This window comes from Leptonychotes weddellii, chromosome 1, assembly GCF_054177405.1.
Source record: "Leptonychotes weddellii isolate Sample4059 chromosome 1, ASM5417740v2, whole genome shotgun sequence".
Lineage (NCBI taxonomy): Eukaryota > Metazoa > Chordata > Mammalia > Carnivora > Phocidae > Leptonychotes > Leptonychotes weddellii.
In genome coordinates this window covers 168,856,081-168,877,164 of record NC_138369.1, presented here as the reverse complement: position 1 = coordinate 168,877,164, position 21,084 = coordinate 168,856,081, and the positions used below count along the sequence as shown (strand labels likewise).

Here is a 21,084-nt window from a genome sequence, read left to right as displayed (position 1 = left end):
CTAAAGGGAAGAGACTATCATACTTTTGTGTCTGGTAAGGAGGTACATAAACTAGGCTGTCACACACTGTGGACTGAATTGTTACCCAGCCCCCAAATCTTATGTTGAAGCCGGCTCCCCCCAATGTAACTGTATTTGGAGACAGGACTTTTAAAAAAGACTGAATGAGGTCGTAAGGGTGGGGTCCTCACCCACTATGACTGGTGTCCACGTGAGGACACAGCAAGAAGGCTGCTGTCTCTAAGCCAAGGGAGAGAGGCCTCGGGAAACTACACCTGCCCACACATTACACTTCTAGCCTCCAGAACTCTGAGAAAATAAATTTGTTCCATAAGCCACCCACCGAGTTTGTAGTACTTTGTTATGGCAGCCCTGAGAGTAATATACATACTTTGGATGAAGTTATCATGGGCACAAATGATATTTAATCTGCTTAATGATGTACAATAAATTTTAAAAAAATGATTACACAAGGGTATCCCTACTCACTGCCCACAAGCATCTGAGTGACTGTACTTTTTGGGGATGGCAGTAGGATTCAGAGGCAGAAGTCAACAACTCTGAATCATAAACAAAGACACTGAACTCTGGAGAATTAGGTATAGGAGGAGAAAATCCACCTTAGTCTCAATAAATCTAAAACTAAGAAAACAAATTTTTAGTTACTTCCTTGAAATTGCAACTGAAGGAAATACTGAAAAGCTTCCAACAAATAAGGGATCAGAAGTAAATGGAAGTTAAACAGCATCAATTTAAGGTGCATAAAATGCTACTGACCGTTTTATCTAGTACCGTGGTTCTAAGTTTAGACCAGATTGAAACTTATTGATATAAAAACAAGTTGTTTCCCCAGGTCTTCAAAAAAGGTCACTTTTTGAAATAAGTACTCAGGTTCATTAATAGGAATGAATCAACTGGCTTTTAAGTAGAAAATGAAATACAATCATAATACTTACCTTCAGCATGAGCCTCATGATTCCCTGGATGTGCCTTGTGAAGGGAGTGATTTCCATATGGCGTTTGAGCACTTGTGTCTCAGTGGTCAATTATATACATAAACACAAGCAACTTTACCATTACGGTAGAATATCATGTAATACTGAAGATACTTTACAAATGCTTTGATGATACATATGGAGTTTTAAAACTCTGCACAGGACCTGAAAACCAATGTAGAATACTACTACTGCTCAGTAGAGAATTTAAAATCTAAACCAAAACACATTTTGATAGCTCCAATGTGCAAAATCTAACCTTAAAAAGAAACAGTACCAAGTCCTTGTCATTAATACCTCAGCAGTGCATTGATACCTTGAGAGGGAACATTATATAATGGCTTAGTATCTTCTTCTTCCTACTCTGTCCAGGATCTTTTATGAGAGGCACTTATAGAGAGTTCTAAGTTTTGGCGACGCTATAACAAACATACACATAGTATAATGATATATTTTACTATGCTAACAAAGTATCATTTATAAAGAAATTTTTATAAATTCAAAAATAGGTTATTGGTAACATGATTACCTTTAAAGCATTGATTTTCATTCACAATATGACTTCATTAATCTTAAACAGCAGTTCCATCTACAAAATGTTCTACAGCTTTTTCTTTTTGAAAAGGAGGAAAATAAAAGCAGGGAAAGATATTTGTAATTTCTAGTTCAACAATATCAACTTCATTTCACAGCACTGATTAGTAGAGAACATTTTCAATTAAAGTGGTATACAATTTACAAAAATAGAATGATTATATAATGCAAAACATTGTCCTCTATTATGAAGAATGTGTGTGTATGTGTGTGTATATACATATACAGATTTTTTATAAGTTTCACTATTAAATAGCCCTTATTCAAGTACTTTTTTCTGGTATCTCTTGAAATAATCACCTTGCTATATTATTTGTAAATACATAAAAAAATAAAAGGTTAATCTAAGAAAAAGTTAAGTTTCAGTGTGGTTGACTTAAATATCAGCCGCTCACTTCAGTGAAAACCTGATTTGAATTCAAAACAGGTTTAGGTGCCATACTGAGTTTAACAACTTAGTCAAAAATATAGATATATTTAAGTGTCAAATACTTAGTAAATTTCCAATGTGCTAACAGAGAAAAATTAAAAGTTTGTATTAATCTATTCATCCGATCTTACACAATCCCCAGACAAAATTCACTTATATATAACTAAAATGATACACTAATATACAATATACCTGCTTACAAACACGTAGGTAGCCATAAATAAAACTTTATTCTTTAATTTCATTTACAAGCTACCAAGTATTATGTATCGTGTACACAGTGCTGAATACTTAAATGGCTGTAGTCGTGGAAGGATCCAGACTGAATGGAAAGCTGTAGATAAAGAAAAGATAAAAGCAAACGTAATACTGTAACAGGAAGGTGGCAAAAGCATGGTTTTGCCATAATGAAATCAATCAGATTTGTAATTATACATCAGTTCTGGTTAAAACAAAGTCTGAGCGCCATGCGATTCTCAGCTTTATTGTTTGCAGTCTGGGTAAAGTCTGTATAGTCATTTTGTCTTTTGCAGTTATTAAAATAAAAAGTTAAAAACTATAGCAGCAACAAGCAAACCCTGTGACAGGAAGGCAAGGGTTAAGAACTAAAAAAAGTTTATACAGTGTGTTTAGGGAAAGTGTGTGCAGTTTATCTTCCATCAGCAGGAGTTCGACTGAGGGACAACATGATTCGGGCAAACCGCTCACAGAGTTCAAGTGTGGAATATGAAGGTAACTTCGGTGGCTCATGGAAACCTTTAATCTCAGTAGAACAATCGAGCAGTTTTGGCAGAAAATCTGTCAGCTTCTCTTGGAGGTTTGCTGAAAATACAAATAATTACATGTAGCTAAAGATAGAGAGGGAATGAAATTATCATCTTTAACAAGATTTATTAATTTTAGAGCGGTCAATTGATGTTTCATTTCAAAATATGCAAAATAATTACCATTTGGTGGAGAGAGGTAAAATATAAATGGCAAGGCAATGTGCACAACTTGGTTTGTAAATAAGGAAAAAAGTGATGTGAATGTAAAAATATTACAGAATATAAAAAATGATAAAAATGAATAACATCTAATTCTAACTGTGCTTAATCCCAACAACTGAGGTGCCCACTAGCAGTGGTTAAACTTACATTCCATTTCTTGTCCAAGATAGGAACACCATCGATTTCTCATGTCTTCCACAGCAAGTATATCTTTCTCTTCCATTTCATCCACCAATAACAAGGGCAAAAATGGGACAATAAACTCATTCATGATAATCAGACCATTGTTTACTTCTCGATCCTCTCCAGATTCAAACAGTTCTGCTGCTTGCTCATTTAATTTCTTAATGCAATGAGGAAAAGAAAAAGAGTTTTCTTTTCTTTAATTAAATAAAAATACTGTGTTAATACCAAAAACAACATAAGAAGTATGTTTACAAAACAATATTAGAACAAATTGCAATCGAGAAAAACAATCTCTATCTATTCTAGCATGAAGTCTCTTAGAAAAAGCTATGTATACAATAACAACAAAAAACAAAAACCTTTTGAAACTGGCCAAATTAAGAACTATCCTCCATGGATACAAACCACTAACGCTTTGAGTTTTAAAATATACTAAAATGCAATAAAAGCAGCTGAGAGAAAAATAGTAAGATCACAACCTCCTAATATTCTCATTTGAAAATTTTAAAGACATACTAAAGACTACAATTAGCTTATACTATGTAGTTCTACTGAAAGAAAACATTTTACCAGTACACCTACTTAAAGTTGTTTAAAGTACACTTAAACCATGTAACTTATATAAGTTCAAAAATCATACATTCTTGAGTACTTTTGTGCATGTGTGTGTATTCTGTATAGGAAAAAAATCACAACTTAGGTGTTCAAAATATATAACAGAGTGATGTTAATAGTTAAGAATGAAATTCAATCAGAAAAATGTATAAAGATGGAATTTGTGATTTTATACATATTAGCTAACTAGAGAAATAATAACAAAGTACTCCAGACATCTAGAAAGTAATCTAGTGCAAAAAAAATTGCTAAAAAACATTTTTTTAAGTTTATGTAACAATAGTAGTATTTCTACACATGGATAGTAAAAATATTGAGGAACAAAAACTACCAGTGACTAGGTGAGAAAAAAGGATACTGTATTATAATGAATCTTTTGACATTATGTATACCAAATATACTATATATAAAAACTCAAAAAAATCTATTATTTTTCTGGAATAGTAATTCCTCATGCTCTATGCAGCACCTCTTCTCTCACCAAAAAAGGGAATGGTAGAATGATGAAAAAATGTAATTATTTTGATCCTATTTTAAGAACATTTCTGGTTTATCACCTGCAATATTTAGGACCAATAAAGAAGAAGGGATAATAAAGAATGCAGTGCATTCTCACATCTTCAGGGATTAAACCCAGATTATAGACATCATCATGACGCTTTCCCCATCAGAATTTATAGGCAATCACTTACACATGAGTCTGGAAAATGTGTTCAATATAAGACAAAATGATAAAGCAAACACGACCTATGTATATTCAACTTACTAGTAAACATTCTCTTCTATAATGTGATATCAATTCTTCATCATGTCCTCTGTTTGGGCCTTTGGACAAGAGTTCCTTGTTATTCTGATAAGCACAGATAAGGAACAGCAAGGAATCTATATAACTTAAAAATTAAAAGAAACACATAGTATTAGTATTTCATCTTTGAAAAAAAAAGTCAACTACAATTATAAAATACTTTAAGTATACATTTGTGTTTTTGATTATTCAGAACATTACCAAAAAAATATCATCTGATGTACTATAAGCCTATATATATGAAACCAGTTACACAGTTATGTCATAAAGACAAAAAGATGGAACTAGGAATTAAGAAAAGACTGGGGAGGAAAAGCCCATAATTGCTGAATTTAGATAGTTCCAGTCTTCTTTGGTAATTGTTTACCTCATGTCTTCCATTTAGAGTCAAAATTAAGACTGATATGAAAGCCCAGAATCTACTTTTTTAACAACATAATGTCATTTTTGTTTGAAGAAAGGATCAGGTTACTCTGTTTCTTTATCACAAACATTTGTTTCATTCAGTGACCATTCAGGTTTTTCTATGTGTAGGCACAGTTCTTATCATTGAGAAAAATGTAATTGGTAGAAGGCAGAATATCCAAAGGAGACCCAGGGGAAGTAGAAAGGGAAAAGAATCCTTCTAAATCTGAAAACTCTAGTGGGATACAAACAGAAACAGCGCATACTAACATAAAAGCTGGCAGTTAGGTCTCTTATATTTGCTATAAGTAATATTAATATGTTACATTAATGTAAGCCTAGAGGTTATGAAGTTCAAACTAGGTTTTAAAAAGGGAGGAGGGTAAAAATGTTTGAGTATTCTATTTGCCTCTAAAGTAATTATCCTCTCTTAATATGCTACAGGAAATAAATACAGCTATATATTTGTATAACTGAAATATGAACAATATAAGCTATCTCCTTTGTGAGTTTTTCTAATCGTAACATACCTTCTTATGGATTAATTCAGAAAAATGTAACACCCTAAAAGGTGAACTACTATAAAGAAACACTTTTAAAACTCTAGGTTACACTGAGTTTTACTGTTTATTATTCCATTTCACGTGCTCAAATATAAATCAATTCTATACTTCAATATTAAATGTAGAACTGAAATTAATGACAACTCAAATTACATACCTGAAACTATTTCATAAAAAATAAGTTATTTCATATAGTTTTTTGAAAAGGCTTCTCCCAGGAATTTGTTTTTGAGAAAACTCAGGAATATGGAATTTTATTTTGAAATAATATAAACATAACCTCAGCTAGAGACCTGTTTTACTTATGAAAGAAAAAAAGAAGGGAGTGATAATAATATTAAATGTTTTACACCACTAAATTGAGGTAGTCTGCTGGCACATCTACCTTTTCTTTTATAGCCATTAAGTTTCCTATTTGAAAGTCTCCCTGATTGACATTCATATCTGGCCTTCAAGACCTGAGTCACCTCTCTATAGCTCTGAAACCATGACCTTGTTCCAATTTTTTACTGAAGTACACAATTTCCATATTTTATCAACAACCTCTAAAGTGCCTACAAACGTATCTTCAAACAAATCAGAATAAGACTCAGCAGTCCAAGTACCACATTCTTATTTTAAGATAAAGCAAGACCATGTAGCCTGTAGATTCTTTATCCTCATTTACACTATTATAAAATTAGGGTTCCTAAAAACATGATTTCACTTCACTACTCTCAGACTTGACAATGGACTATCAATCAATATTTCATTCAAGGCTTTCAAGTGCTATGTTTTTATTTTATTTTATTTTAAGATTTTATTTATTTATTTGACAGAGAGAGACCCAGCGAGAGAGGCAACACAAGCAGGGGCAGGGAGAGAGGGAGAAGCAGGCTTCCCACGGAGCAGGGAGCCCGATGCGGGGCTTGATCCCAGGACCCTGGGATCATGAGCTGAGCCGAAGGCAGGCGCTTAACGAATGAGCCACCCAGGCGCCCCGTATATTTTTATTTAAAAAAAAAGTTGGACAGAACTTCTGGTAATATTTTCTAACCTGTTAGCTGTGGTAATTGCTATATTTAAAGTATAAAATTAACATTTCTTTTTATGATATTCCATAAATATTATTTGTCACCATTACTAATTTTCTAGTTGAACTTTCCAATTCAATAACATTTGCTACATCAGAATATTCACTAAGTATATATTTGAGAATAAGCAAATTATGAAATTAAAACATAGTTCCAAGTTATATCTCAAAGTCCTTTAACAAATGTTAACTAAGAAAAACTAATATAGAAGTAAATGCAGAGAGCAAGAAAGTGACAGTTTCATCTTTTTAATTCTCGTTGAGTGAGAAAAATAAATACTTCTTGTACTTACCTGATTTCATTAAATTTTACAAGAATAAAGATCTCTATTTCACTTTTTCTCCCTAGTTAATTGTGTGACCTTGAAAAAGTTATTGCATCTCTCTGGAGATATGTGTAAGTAAACACAGTTTATCTATAAAATGGAAATGCCTTATTGATCTTAGATACTCTGTTCAATTATAAGATCACATTACTATTTTTCTCAGAAATATTAATCTTAAGGTATCCTAAAGTGAACTTGAATATTCCTATTAAAGAAATAAAACTCTGACCGAAATAAAAGAACTCATAAAATGGAGCTACTAATGAAAATACTTTTATATTTCAGTGACCAAAGTGAATTATCTTATAAATTACACAGTATTTGTGATGAGCACCAGGTGTTGTATGTAAGTGATGAATCACTGAATTCTACTCCAAAAACCAATATTGCACTGTATGTTAACACAATTTAAATTAAAATAAATAAATTACACAAAGACTAGGACTTTAATAATGTATATTCAAGTATTAACATTATTTTTTAATTCTGGGTAACTTCTAAAATTTTGGTTAAGTGTAAAAGGGATGGGACTGTGCACTGTCCCATAAACGGAGCAGCGCGATCCGACAGAACCTTCTGCAGGGAGTGTTGTGTCTGCGCTAGCCAATACCGGAGCCACCAGCCACAAGTGGCTACTAAACATTCAAGATGCGGCTAGTAGGACTGAGAAACTGAATTTTTAGTTTTAAAATTCTTAATTAAATTTAAATTGTCACATGTGGCTGGTGGCAACCAGGATGGCCTGCATAGCTCTAGAAGTAACAGCCTGCGTTGTTATTTAAAAACAAAACTGCATTAACATCTCAGCGGAGGTTTCCTATACTTCATACAAAACAAGAAAAGAAAGAAAAGAGGGAATTCAATAACCCTTTTACTTGAATGCACTATTAGAGAATATTTAAAATATAGCACTTTCTAAAAAAAAATCATTAGTCAAGTACATTCATGTTAAAGAATATGAATTAAGAAATATGTGGATAACATGTAAATGCAAACTAGTGAATAATGTGTAAGTAAATAAATCAATAACCATCTTTTCTTCTTAATAACATTTAAAAGTAAATAATATTATAGTTTAATAAGTAGCAATTCCTTTAAAACCATCTGTAATTTAAATGAAAAATGATCTAAAATGTGTTTGCAGTCACAATTCTTAGAAGACAAGTGATCAATTCTTTACAGTGTTATTTTTTATAGTAACTGGAATTTTGGACAAAGAGATCAGAAACACTATCTCAGATTGAAGTCAAGATTAGACTCGGAATATGAAAAGGTCTGGAGACTGAAGGCAAATGTTAGGGAATACAAAGAATTCCCTGTGTTGGGGTACCAGTTTCTTTGGTCCCCAGCAAACTTCTAGGCTTCAATCTAATCCTATTCCACCCTAAACTTCAACTGTAGTATTTGAGAGCTGATAAAAACAAAGACTTAACTAATGCCAACCTTACAGATTTAATTGAAAACAGAAAATACATGGGTTATATGTACAGGAACTCTCTATACTAACTATACAATTTCTCTGTAAATCTAAAACTTATAAAATTAAAAGTTTATCAAAAATACATATTGTGAATGAAATATTTTCTATAGATGCGGTCATATCCGAATAGAATTAAGTACAAAAAATAATATTTGACCACTCTGCCTTACCTTTCTTTTTGAAAATTTTCTAGCCCAATTATGAGATACATGGTTGTTTCCCTGAATCTCCTATAATCTTTATGCCACTCCTGTAGGTAAAAAAAATTTTAAAAGAATGCAGAGTAGGATATTAAAACCACAATGAAAACTGTTCATAAAGTAATACATTGTTCTGACAACTATTCAAATTAATAGAACCAAAGAATTCAAAATTAAGATAAACTAGACCTAAGTCAAGACTTTCATTTTTGATACACAAGATTACTTTATTAGTATAATAATACATGTAGAAATTATTAGAAATTAATGAGGAATTAAATAATGATTGACCCTAAGAGAAATACAAAGGCAAGATAATCTACCATGTTTTCTCTCTGTCTCTCAAAAATTCTTTGGTATAAAGGTATATTAAATAATATTAAAATATTATTATAGATGTACATCACATTAGATGTAGGAGGTAAATGAAGTTACTACTCTAACAGAATCAATACTGAAGACTATTATTTGATGAAGAATGTTAAGGAACTAAAAGAAAAATGTTATAATAAATTTATTTAACCTTTTAATTTTGGAAATTTATGTTAAATTTTATTTTATATATGGTAGCTGAATAGTTTACTCATCTGAGATATGGTGAGAAGAATAGAAGCATGTCACATTTCAACTGCCTCTCCCTCCAAAACCTAATTATTGGGCATGTAATAGGACTCAACAATTCAGAATTGACACCCTCTAGCTAGAAAACAAAATCACGATTTCTCTTTAACTTATTTGAAAAAAAAAAAAAAACTGTTTCAAGGAAAACCATAACTAAATTCAATATAGGATTTAATAAATAATTAAAGTTAGCTTCTCTGGGAAAGTATTCAAATTGCCACTCTACTGTCATTAGAATTGCCTGAGAAGCTGTGAGTAAGCTTTTTCTGTAAAGACCTAGCCAGTAAGTGTTTTAGGGTTTGCAGGTCTTGCAGTCTCTATTTTCACTATTCAACTCTGTGACTGTAGTGTAAAAACATTCATACACAATATATAAACAAATAGTTGTGTTCCGATAAAACTGTTTTATAAAAACTGGTGGTGGGCTGCATTTGGTCTGTTGGCCAAGGTTTGCTGAGTCGTGACTCAGAGCAAGATAAAGATATGCAGGACACTTAGAATCCAAAAACATGTCATGGAAATATGTTTAAGACTTAATGGCTCTGCAGTTAGAATATGAGGAGTGTTCAGAACAAAAATATGTTGAATCCAATCAGATGAAGCAACCCTGGAGAGAGAATGCAAAGTCAATTCATAATTAAAAATCAAGTCCCATGTAACTTGAATCTTAGGAACAAACAGAGCGAGTAACCCACTTGCTTGTCATCTCTGGCATGTATCATGTGTACATTTATTTGTGCATATGTTCTCAGATTTTCATTCTGCTATATTGTTCTAAATTACCTACCCTTATGCTATTATTATTATAAAGCATAAGGGTTAAGAATGGTATCTCTTGATTTCTAGTAGAATAAAGCTTTCCTACCTTGTTCTTCAAGAATGTCTGAGCTAGACTGAGATGTTTGCATTTCATAAAAAATTTTTAAAGTTCTATTTACGTAATCTCTATACCCAATGTGGGGCTCAAACTCATGACGCCAAGATCAAGAGTTGCATGCTATACTGAGCCAACCAGGCACCCCTCATAAAATTTTTGAAATCAGCTTATCAAGCTCCATCACACAACTTGCTAGAAGTTTGATAGGGACTGCACAGAATCAATAAACTACTCTGGGGTAAAATGGCATCTTTTTCTTTTTTTAAACATTTATTTATTTGAGAGAGAGTGAGCATGAGCAGGGGAAGGGCCTGAAGGAGAGGGACCAGCAGACTCCCTGCTTAGCAGGGAGTTTGACGCGGGGCTCGACCCTGAAATCATGACCTGAGCCTAAGTCAGATGCTTAACCAACTGAGCCACCCAGGCAGCCCAAAATGGCATCTTTACAATACCAAGTTGTCCAAACATAATATGAATATCCATTTATTCAGGTCTTCTTTAATGTATCCTAAAGTCACGCACATCTTTTGCTAAATTTATTTCTAGTTACTGTACACTTTTTGATGCTATTATAAATGATGTCATTTTTTAAAATTTCACTTTCTGATTATCTGCTGCTGGGTTAATGGAATAAAACTGGTGTTTGACATAGGTTCTGCATGTTGCAAAACTCTCTTATTAGTTCCAATTAATTTATCTGCAGATTTTGTTTGTATTTTCTAGGTGTAAGATCTCCAAATAATAACTTTATTTCTTCTTTTCCAATCTTTTACTTTTTGCTTATTTTTGTTGCTTTGCTGCCCATTTGAATTTCCAGTACAATTCTGAATAGAAGTGGTTGCAGACATCCCTGTCTTTCCTGATTACAAAGGAAAGCTTTCAATGCCAACAATTCTATATATTTGCTAGTTTTGTTGTTTTTTGAGACACTCTTTAGCAAATTAAAGTAGCTGCACCTTGTATTCTGGGTTAGTTAAGGGTTTTCATCAAAAATGAATATTTTTCTTTATGTTAATGTGGTGAATGACAGTAATTATTTAAGGGAATCAATCTAAAGTAATTAAGTTTTAAATGGGACCAAACATTAATCAAAGACACTATGAAATCAACTTAAAATTGACTAGATTTATAAATTAAAAAAGACAATGTGTTGGGATGCCTGGGCTCAGATGGTTAAGCGTCTGCCTTCAGCTTGGGTCATGATCCCAGGGTCCTGGGATGGAGTCCCATATTGGGCTCCTTGCTAAGCGGGGAGGCTGCTTCTCCCTCTGCCTGCCGCTCCCCCTGCTTCTGTGCTCGCTCACTCGCTCGCTCTCTCTGACAAATAAGTAAATAAAACCTTTAAAAAAAAAAAAAAGAAAAAAAAAAGACAATGTATAAAGTTAAATTTAAAAGTCTGAAGAAATACTAGGTGTCTGAATTGGTAAATTAAAAAAAAAAGTATTAATTTTAAAGCCAAAGTTAACACAAAGAGAAATTTGTATACAAAAATTACCATAAGCATTTTATGAGTGTGCATGCATGCTCTCTCTCACATGTACAACACTGTCCAATAATGACAAATGTATATGGCATACAATGATTAAAAGCAGGTTTGCAACTTCCTCCCCAAAATATCTGACGAGGCATAGAAAAAATACAGCATGGCTTCAGTGATCATAATAGCATTTAAGAATGCAGGTTCTGTTAAATTAAAAAAGGTTGTGTTAACAAGCTATAATCTGCTAGCTGTGAAATAATCTGTTAGCTGTGAAAACTTTGGGCAGGTTACTTTACCCTCTCTATGCCTTATTCTCTCCTATGCTCAGCTGTGCTGAAATGATTAGTGAACTACAGAATTCCTCAATCTATAGTTCAACCTCTCAAAGGGCCCATTACCTCATATTCCTCCAAGTTTACTTCTTCAGGTTTTATCATTTCAAGTTTGGCTTGAGCAACTTTCATTATGTTGTGACACCTTCAAATAAAAGAAATGCATTCCTAAATCAAAAGCAAAATTCATAAAAACTGAAAAATACGTGACACAAAACTAAACTACCCAACACATATGAAAATAAAATCCATTGTCATTAAGCAATACTTTTTTGAGGAAGCAACTCCCAAATAACCTTAATCGAAAATGTTTTTTGGATCAATGTTGGATAGTTGCAAAGTACATAAAGAAGACAGCATCAATAATTCTAACTCAAATTTACCATGTTATATTTACATATGGCTTTTAAATTACATTCTATCAATATATACTGCACAAGTAAAAAATGAAATGTGTTTTTTTATAATGTGTATCTATTAAGCAAGCTTAAGAAACATTAAATCTCATTTTCCCCTTTCAAATGGCATTATTCATAAAAAGCAAAAAAGGAATTCAAAATGTGCCTATCATTTCAGGTAACAGAGACATTCTTATGCATAGAATCATTGTTAAAGAAATCTCTGCAGAATATATTTAGTTATCACATGGATCTTACTCTTTCAAGTATAAGAGAAATTAGACTATCAAAACAAATTGACCAGTTTGCAGTCCCCAGGACAAAAATTGCAAGAGTGAAAAGTCAGCATGATTACCCCATGAATATTTTCCCCAAATTCAATAGCATATATTCATTGGAATACAGTGTACCAGCAACCCAAATAATAAGGGTCATAATCTGTCATATTTCTGAGCTCTTTGTGGTGGTTATATGTAAAATAAGTGATGCTCCTACTACTACTAATAAAGTAGTAATAGCTAACATTCACTGAGCACTTTATTGTCTATCAAATACTGTTCAAGCCATTTACTTGTATTATTTCACTTAATCTGAAATTTCACAGCAGACACATGGTAAAGCAGGAATTTAATCCTGAATGCTTTGTTTTCCACATATTCTCCTCTGCTATATGTATTTTTAATTCAGTATTTTTGAGATATTCATGAAAAGATAATCATTTATTTCAGAATTAAAATGGACTACAATGAACTCCAAGATAACATAAATGTCTCTGTACTCTAAAATAATGTCCAATACTTGGATCTTTACCCAAGGTCTAAATTTTTTTAATGGTATTCATTCTAACTAGGTTATATTTTAATTTTCTAGTATTAGTAAAAAAAAAAAATTCTAGGGATTTTATACAAATTTCTACGGGAAAACATTTTTGGGTAAACCAAAACATAGTAGATCCTTAAACAATATGGGTTTTGAGGGTGCACTTACAAACAGATTTTTTACAGTATTGTGTTTTTTCTTTCTTATGATTTTAATAACATTTTCCTTTCTTTAGCTTACTTTATGGTAAGAATACAGTATATAATACATATACAAAATATATGTTAATCAACTGTTTATATTATCAGTAAGGCTTCCAGTCAACGGTAAGGTTATTAGCAGTTAAGTTTTGGGGGAGTCAAAAATTATACACTTTATGTGCAGATTTTTGACTGCACAGAGAGTCACTACCCTAATCTCCACATTGTTCAAAGGTGAACTGTAATTTAACCATTTTAAGGCTTCTCTTGATATCAGAGGGCATTAAATTGTTTTATTTGTGTATACATTTAAATACTTTTCTCTAGTGATTCTCAAACACACATTTTGTATGTCATCACTTGTGGGAGGTGCTACCATCATTTAGCAGGTAGAGGTCAGAAACACTGCTAAATATCCTACAAGTTATAGGATAGCCCCCACAATAAAGAACTATCTGACTCAAATATACATACTGCAGAGATTGAGAAATTCTTTATTTCTCTAAAATACTGAGTCCCCAAAGGGCAGTGATTATATTCTTCCATAAATCTTTATGTTGCTTAGCTCAGTACCTTAGTCAATTAAATAAAATATACTAAAACAATCTAAATTATTTTCAGCTCAAACTTCTAAAGTCATGACTATAAACTCCAAAGAAATTACAAAGCAACTGTTCAAATTAAGTGAAGTCAAGTTTTGTGCTGTATTTACTGAAACAGGTCTTTGTGTTGATATAAAATAAACATTAAAAAACTGCACAGAAAGCTATTTTAAAAAGATAATTTGAGCATTTGAGTTCAATATTTCACATTTTTAAATTACCTTTCATCAAAACTCAAGTTTCTATCTCCAAATTGTTCTAGCAATGTTTTCTCAATGATTTTCTTTGGTGCTTGGTTCTGGATAAAATAGACCACTACATGATGTAAACGATAATCTGTTTCTGGTGGGGTATCTTCTTGGGCCAATTTAACCAATCTTGAATACTCCAACTTAATTGCCTAGAAAATGTAACAAATGGCAATTTTGGTTAATTGTAATAATTAAAATCCTTCAATATTACAGCTTTAATTATTCTTGTGTTCAAATATATTTTCTTTTAAAGTGTTACAAAGAAGGTAGTACATCTAAAAATACTGTCCCATATTCTACAGTTTAAAAGAATTTTATAAAACTGACAATATGTGTACTTCCTTATCCCTTCACTGTAATAATGTTTTTTTGTTTTCATGTAGAGAAGTATTAAACTAAACAATACACCTAAGTGCACTATGTGAGTAATTTTGTAAAACTTATCAGAGTCTGGTCAGTCTACTCAGAAGCATCCTAAGACTGTGATACTCAGTATCCCTTCTCCTATGCTTTCCAGTATCAGTTTCATGTATATCTTGAATATCCCAAATTTTAGGGTTGATATACAGCTTCCTGGAATGCCCATATCTGAAAGAAAATGGCTTGTTCTTATATGTATAATACCACTATAATTACTTAGCTGAAGAGTCTAAAAATAAAGAATGAAAAAGTAAGCCCTGAGACTCTAGTTACTGCAGACTGAATTCCTTGTTGCTTCAAAAATATTTGAAATTTATTCATGTAATAATTAATGATTATCACTATTATCACCTTATGCTTGAACTTCCTTTTTTTTAATAAACAGAACACCTCAGAATTTATAATTAATTATAACAGGAAATAATACTGACATGTTTCTACACATGAGCAAACCATTTGGAAAATACTGGCGCATACAGAAATAAATGTAGGGTTATATATCAAATACTGCTGTATACAAGAAACCTGTATGATTAAAAATAATACTTTTTACAATATTCATTTATATTGGACTTATATCTAAATCCTAGCTTTATTAACTGTAAAACATTATGGGGCCACGTGCAAAATAAGTTACAAAAAAATCAATTCTATTAGAAAGTTGTTTTTTTTTTTTAAAGTATGCCTTTCTTAAGCAATTCTTGACCATCCAGATACTATGCTATATTTTATAGAAGGGAGAAAATGTAACTGACAAATATTAAGTAAAACATTCTAGTTATACATTCTTATATATCATTAAAGGGAAGGCTAATAAGTCCTTTCTATATAACTTAGCATTATAAATGGAATTATTACTTTATAGCTAAAATAAACTGTGTTCTTTTTTGCTGTTGTTATACATGCTGTGGTTAAAAGTAGCCAGGAAAGGGGCACCTGGGTGGCTCAGTTGGTTAAGCGACTGCCTTAGGCTCAAGTCATGATCCTGGAGTCCCGGGATAGAGTCCCACATCGGGCTCTCTGCTTGGCAGGGAGTCTGCTTCTCCCTCTGACCTTCCCCCCTCTCATGCTCTCTCTCTCTCTCTAATAAATAAATAAAAAAATCTTTAAAAAAAATAGCCAGGAAAACTATATTTTGACATGTAGGATTATTAAGGCTCACTTCAATGCAAACCTAACTAGCACACATAGGCTTAGAACTATAAAATCTTCTCATTTTCCCAATTTGAAAAGAAAAAGGGGTACATATTCATTTAATAACCAAACTATACTGAATTTGAAAATAAATATAAAACAAAAACAATCAATAACTGTTCTTCATTATATAGACAGACAATGACTGTCATAAACTATTCCAAGTTCTTTTGAATATTTAAGTATTTCAGGTATCATGCTTTTGGCCAAAATTAGTATGACCAAAATAAAATAAATTCGTATTGAGTCTCTTAAAGTAATATTATAGGTTTAGAGATAAGGAATTATAACACTAAATGGTTACATATTTTTTTACCTACGTTCAAAATAGAGACACTATATTTTTTGTAAAGAGCAAATAGATTTCTATTAGCAAGCTAGAATACATATCCCTCTTTTATTCTAAAATTATGTTTATCTCTTAATTTTGTTCTATTTAAGATTCTCCCAATTTACACAAGTAAATGCCAAAGTTAAAATCTATAAATATTTAAACCAGTAGAGGTAAAAAGGCACATTTAAATTTCTACAAGTAATTTTTCAAACACACAAAAAACACTTTCTACCAGCACAAATTATTTTTTATAATTATCAATTATTTTTATTTATGCACTTACTTCTAAAAAAGTTTTCTGATGTTTAAATATACTGCAATCATATCTATTCCTTCAAAATTTCAACAGATGTTCCATGCCAGTATATTTAGCAGAGTTCTTCACTATTTATCATTATGAGTAAAGTTAACACTGCTGAGTTGTCAAATTTGATTCAGACTACTTCCTCAGAATCCTGCCCTAGAATTATTCTTGTCCTTCCCATACTTTGGCTGCCTATGAAGGTAATTATTTAAGTTAACTACCACAGATACTGCAATGAAACCATCAAACATTTACAAATGAAATGGAATACTGGTCATTAGGTGACAGAACTGCTTTGCAATTAATTTTTAAAAAGTCTCTTTCACCAGACCTTTAACATGGTCCAGGTAATCAGGCCCAAAGTTATCTATTCAGTCTTATTTCCTATGACTCTTCAACAAAGACTTCCTTCCACTTAGGTCAGGCTTGTCTCCCCACAGATGCGCATGCACCCTTGTTTCTTAAGTTCTCTAAATGCATGATGTCCTTTCTTGTTTGTTCCTCATCTATCTATAGATGACCCATTCAAGAAGTCTAGTTTTCTTTCTCTTTTGAAATCTTCAGTTGCAAAGATCCAAATGACTACTACCTAGACTTTACCTTTCTAAATCATATTATAAGATCATACTCTAAATGTATATTTTTTACAGACTTTATTTTGCTATAACTATATACATACATCAAAAGATACCAAATATATAAACATAAAATATATTCTGAAGGCAGAAAAATCTAAGGGAAAATCAGACCAAGATTCAGAAAGCTAGGTATACCATTTATTAACTGTGATATAAAACAAGGCACAAAGTTCTCCAAGTCTTAATGCTCTTCTTACCTCTGAAATATGGTTAGCTGACTTCACAGAGAGTGTGTATGTATGTGTGAGTGTGCATATAAATTAAATGTTTATAGACTATTTTTTAAAAACTGACAGTGTACCAAAAGATGGAAGAAAATCTACTTCAAATTCCAGGGGATTGTAATCATATAGGCTATATGATTTGACCACAATGCAATACATACAGGAATTAAAAATAAAGACAACTCCCAAAATAAGCTCTTAGGAATTAAAATAATACTGCCTTAAATTATTCTTGGGCCAAAGGAATTGAAATTATATTAATATTGGAATCATAAGATATCAAAACCTATAGGACATAGCCAGACTGGTAGTCAAAGGAAAATACCAATTTAACCAGTATAGAACAAGTACTGTTCAAGAAGCAGGGGGGGGGGGGGAGAAAATAAACTAAAGGTAGAAGAAATAAAATAATGTGGCAATTAGATAAAAAAGTCAAAAGCTTTTCTTTCCAAAAAGCTGATGGAAAACCAAAGTATGGGAGAACACTCTCCACCACATGTAAGGTGACAATACCAAAAATACTAAAACAAACAAACAAACAAAAAGCTTTAAAATTTGTTTTAAAAAAATAATACATATAACTTTATGCCAATAAACTACAAATTTTTAATTAAACAGATGATCATCTAGGAAAATATAAATTACCTGAATTGCTTTAAAAGGTAGAAAAACTACCAAGTTCTTGAAGAGACCCAGTAAAGCTACAGAAGAATTGAAAAGGTTGCCCAAGATCTGTACCCGATAAAGGAATCAGGCCAACATTGTTTTAGAACTGCTGTTACGTCAAATCTTCAAGGACAAAATGATTTCTCTATCTACACTACTCCAAAGCCTGAGAAAAGGGAAAATCTCCTTAATAATTACACAAGGCCAGCATAATCTGAATATAAAATATTGACAAATATAAAAAAGGAAATTGGATCAATTTATGAACACAGATGCTAACTTCATCCATTTTTGATAAACTACATTGTGTACAAAAAGAATATATAAAAACAGACAATGTTTACAATGTTTAAAAAAGGAGGGGTCAATGTTAAATTAATCTTTACATTCTAAGGATTAAGGATTACAAAGAAATCTGTTCACATCTCAAACAGATATATTAGAATATTTCTAAATTCCAACACCAATCAGTTTTGAAGAAACTCTTTTAACTATGAATTTGAGAAAGTGTTTTTAAATTTGTAAAGGAAAACCTATTTAAAAAAAAAAAGAATGCTATACATCATACTTGAAAATAAAACACTAGAGACAAATCCATTAAAATCAGAAAGTAAGCAAAGGAGCTTATTACTAAAATTATTTTCATATTTAACTATATTCTGAAAAATATGGTTAACATAATAAAAACAGAAATGAAATAAAAAGTCTAATGGAAATTATCCCAATTATGAGATAATTATTGGGAGCCAATGTACTGAAATAATGACAAGAATCAACTAAAAAATTATTAGAAAACATAAGAGCCCAATAAGGTAACTGGATACAGTATAAATAAACAAAATTAATTAGCTCTCCCACTAACTACCCTACCAATAACTTGGTAGAAAAAGTAGGGGTAAGTGACTCAATTCATAAAAACAAATCTATTTTATACGTTATTTTATCTGTGATTGAGCTGGTGACTCTTCCTAAAAAAGAGGTTAAACCTTAGCAAGTCCACTTACCCAGATATAAGTTTCATTCTCCAATTTATCTTCTTATCAGTGAAAACCAACATTTCATCACATGGTTTACCAGTAGCAAACATATATAACATTTTAAAAATTGATCTAATCACAATACATATGGAAGTCCATTTTTAGAAATAGGCAGAGTTGAAAATCTTCTCATAACCAAAAAGCTAATATAAAATAAACCCAATAAAGACATTTTTGGTAATGCGACAGAAGATATATAGATATGTCTACATTACCATAGTATACTATAATTATATATAATTATGTATAATAAAATAAATATTAAAAATAAAAATTAAGAATATACTATATCTAATTTAGGCAAACAGTAAGACAGAAGCAGCTATCATATGTTAGTTACTATGTTATGTATATATTTTGTGAATTAATACTACATGTTGAGATAATGATTGGAATCAACGGCCAAGAAAACAGAACACGTTTAAATAGGCCAATCACTGTAGAAGGAACAAAAAAAAAATTATCAAAAAATCTACAACCGAAAAAGGGGCTAGGCTCATATGGTTTTACAAGTTCTAACTTACTCTTATAGAATAGATAATTCCTATGTAAACTACACCAGAGTATAAGAAAAACAGAAAAGCTTTCACTTACTAAAGCTAACATAAGCATAAAATCAAACCTGATGAAGATAGCACAAAAAAGAAAAATATAATACATTTTTAATAATAGAGAATGTAGAAAACCCAAATAAAATGCTACTGAGTAAATAGTGTGTACATATGAATTCATAAAAATAAAAATTTACTAAGAAAAGTGCTTTAAGAAACTACTGCAGAAAACTTACAATACCTTGGGTCAAAGAAGTTTCATTATAGCGATGAAACTCCAGAATCCAGAAAGGAGCAGAAAGATTTGAAAGCACAGTGTTTTTATAAACTTCTTTACGAAAAAAAGGTATCATAAACTAACTCAAACAGAAATGGCAGACTGGGAAAAAACAGGACATACATCCATAAAGAGAGTAATACATAATAAATGAATACTAAATGCCTTCACTTTAAGAATGCCCACAATATATTTCTGAGTGATATAAGTTACAAAGTAATATGAACAGTAAAATTTAAAAATGAAAAAAAATTCTCTATATATGTATGATTGTATAAACAAAAGGAAAAAATAAGAAAGGTTACACAGTGATAACAGTGGTTACACAGGTCAGTGGCAGACTGCATTATTAGTTTTAATTTAAACACCTATATATTACTGAATGATTGCATTGTTTACATATTATTTTTGTTATTTACATGACAAATTTTCTAAAACTATATATTATCAGCTAGAATTTTCCAAATGCAAATCATTTACCTATACCAAAAATACACATTAATTATAAACAATTGATAATATTTACATAAGAACATATATGTGTGTGTATGGTGTGTGTGTGTGTATATATATATATGTATATATGTGTGTATATATATCCCTCAATTACAGATAGGTGAAAATAAATACACATGGACATAAACTTCAGAGATTTGCTGCTGCCTCAAAATCAGAGGGTAAACTGAAAAAGAGAAATACACGAAATATGGAAAATACATAAAAGACAAGATGCAAAGGGCATCCCCAGGTAATGGTGAATAAAGATCCCAAGATATTAGTTATACACTGGGGATAAAAGAAAATCAATGCAGACTGAGGCAGGTTACAAAGCTCTGGAATAGACTTATAGAAGATGTCTATTCCAGAAGGAATCTATTCCAGAAGAAATTTCCCCAAGAAGGTAAAATTGACAACAGAATATGAGGAGACTTAAACAACTTGCAGAGAGTTTAGAAGCACATCAGTAATACATACAGAAAACTAAGTAAACCAAAAAATAAAACAACTCCAAGGAAAATGAAAACTGAGGGGAGGGGGGATGTCAAAGTAATAATGTTTATGACTCAGCTCAATCCTGAGTAGCATACATAGAAATAGTAAATCAAACAGAATTCTGATTTAATGCAAATGACAAAATTTTACACATGTGCATCTGTGCGCGCGCGCGCGCGTGTGTGTGTGTGTGTGTGTGTGTGTGT

At 31.5% G+C, this 21,084-nt stretch overlaps 1 protein-coding gene across 6 annotated transcripts in view; it reads right to left on the bottom strand.

The window, feature by feature from the left end:
* Positions 1-1,432: 1,432 nt before the first annotated feature.
* Positions 1,433-21,084, bottom strand: part of USP25 (ubiquitin specific peptidase 25) — a 127,135-nt gene continuing 107,483 nt past the window's right edge. For 5 of the 6 annotated variants that reach the window (XM_031038385.2, XM_006742671.3, XM_081798819.1 and 2 more), the window contains 6 exons: positions 14,211-14,389; positions 12,037-12,115; positions 8,631-8,710; positions 4,576-4,699; positions 3,156-3,351; positions 1,433-2,841 (listed from right to left, as the gene is read on the bottom strand). In XM_031038385.2, coding sequence (XP_030894245.1) covers positions 2,669-2,841; positions 3,156-3,351; positions 4,576-4,699; positions 8,631-8,710; positions 12,037-12,115; positions 14,211-14,389 — 831 coding nt within the window. In that variant the 3' untranslated portion in view covers positions 1,433-2,668. Of the gene's footprint in view, positions 2,842-3,155; positions 3,389-4,575; positions 4,700-8,630; positions 8,711-12,036; positions 12,116-14,210; positions 14,390-21,084 lie in introns of those variants that run through there. The other variant, XM_081798830.1, reaches the window with a different exon arrangement.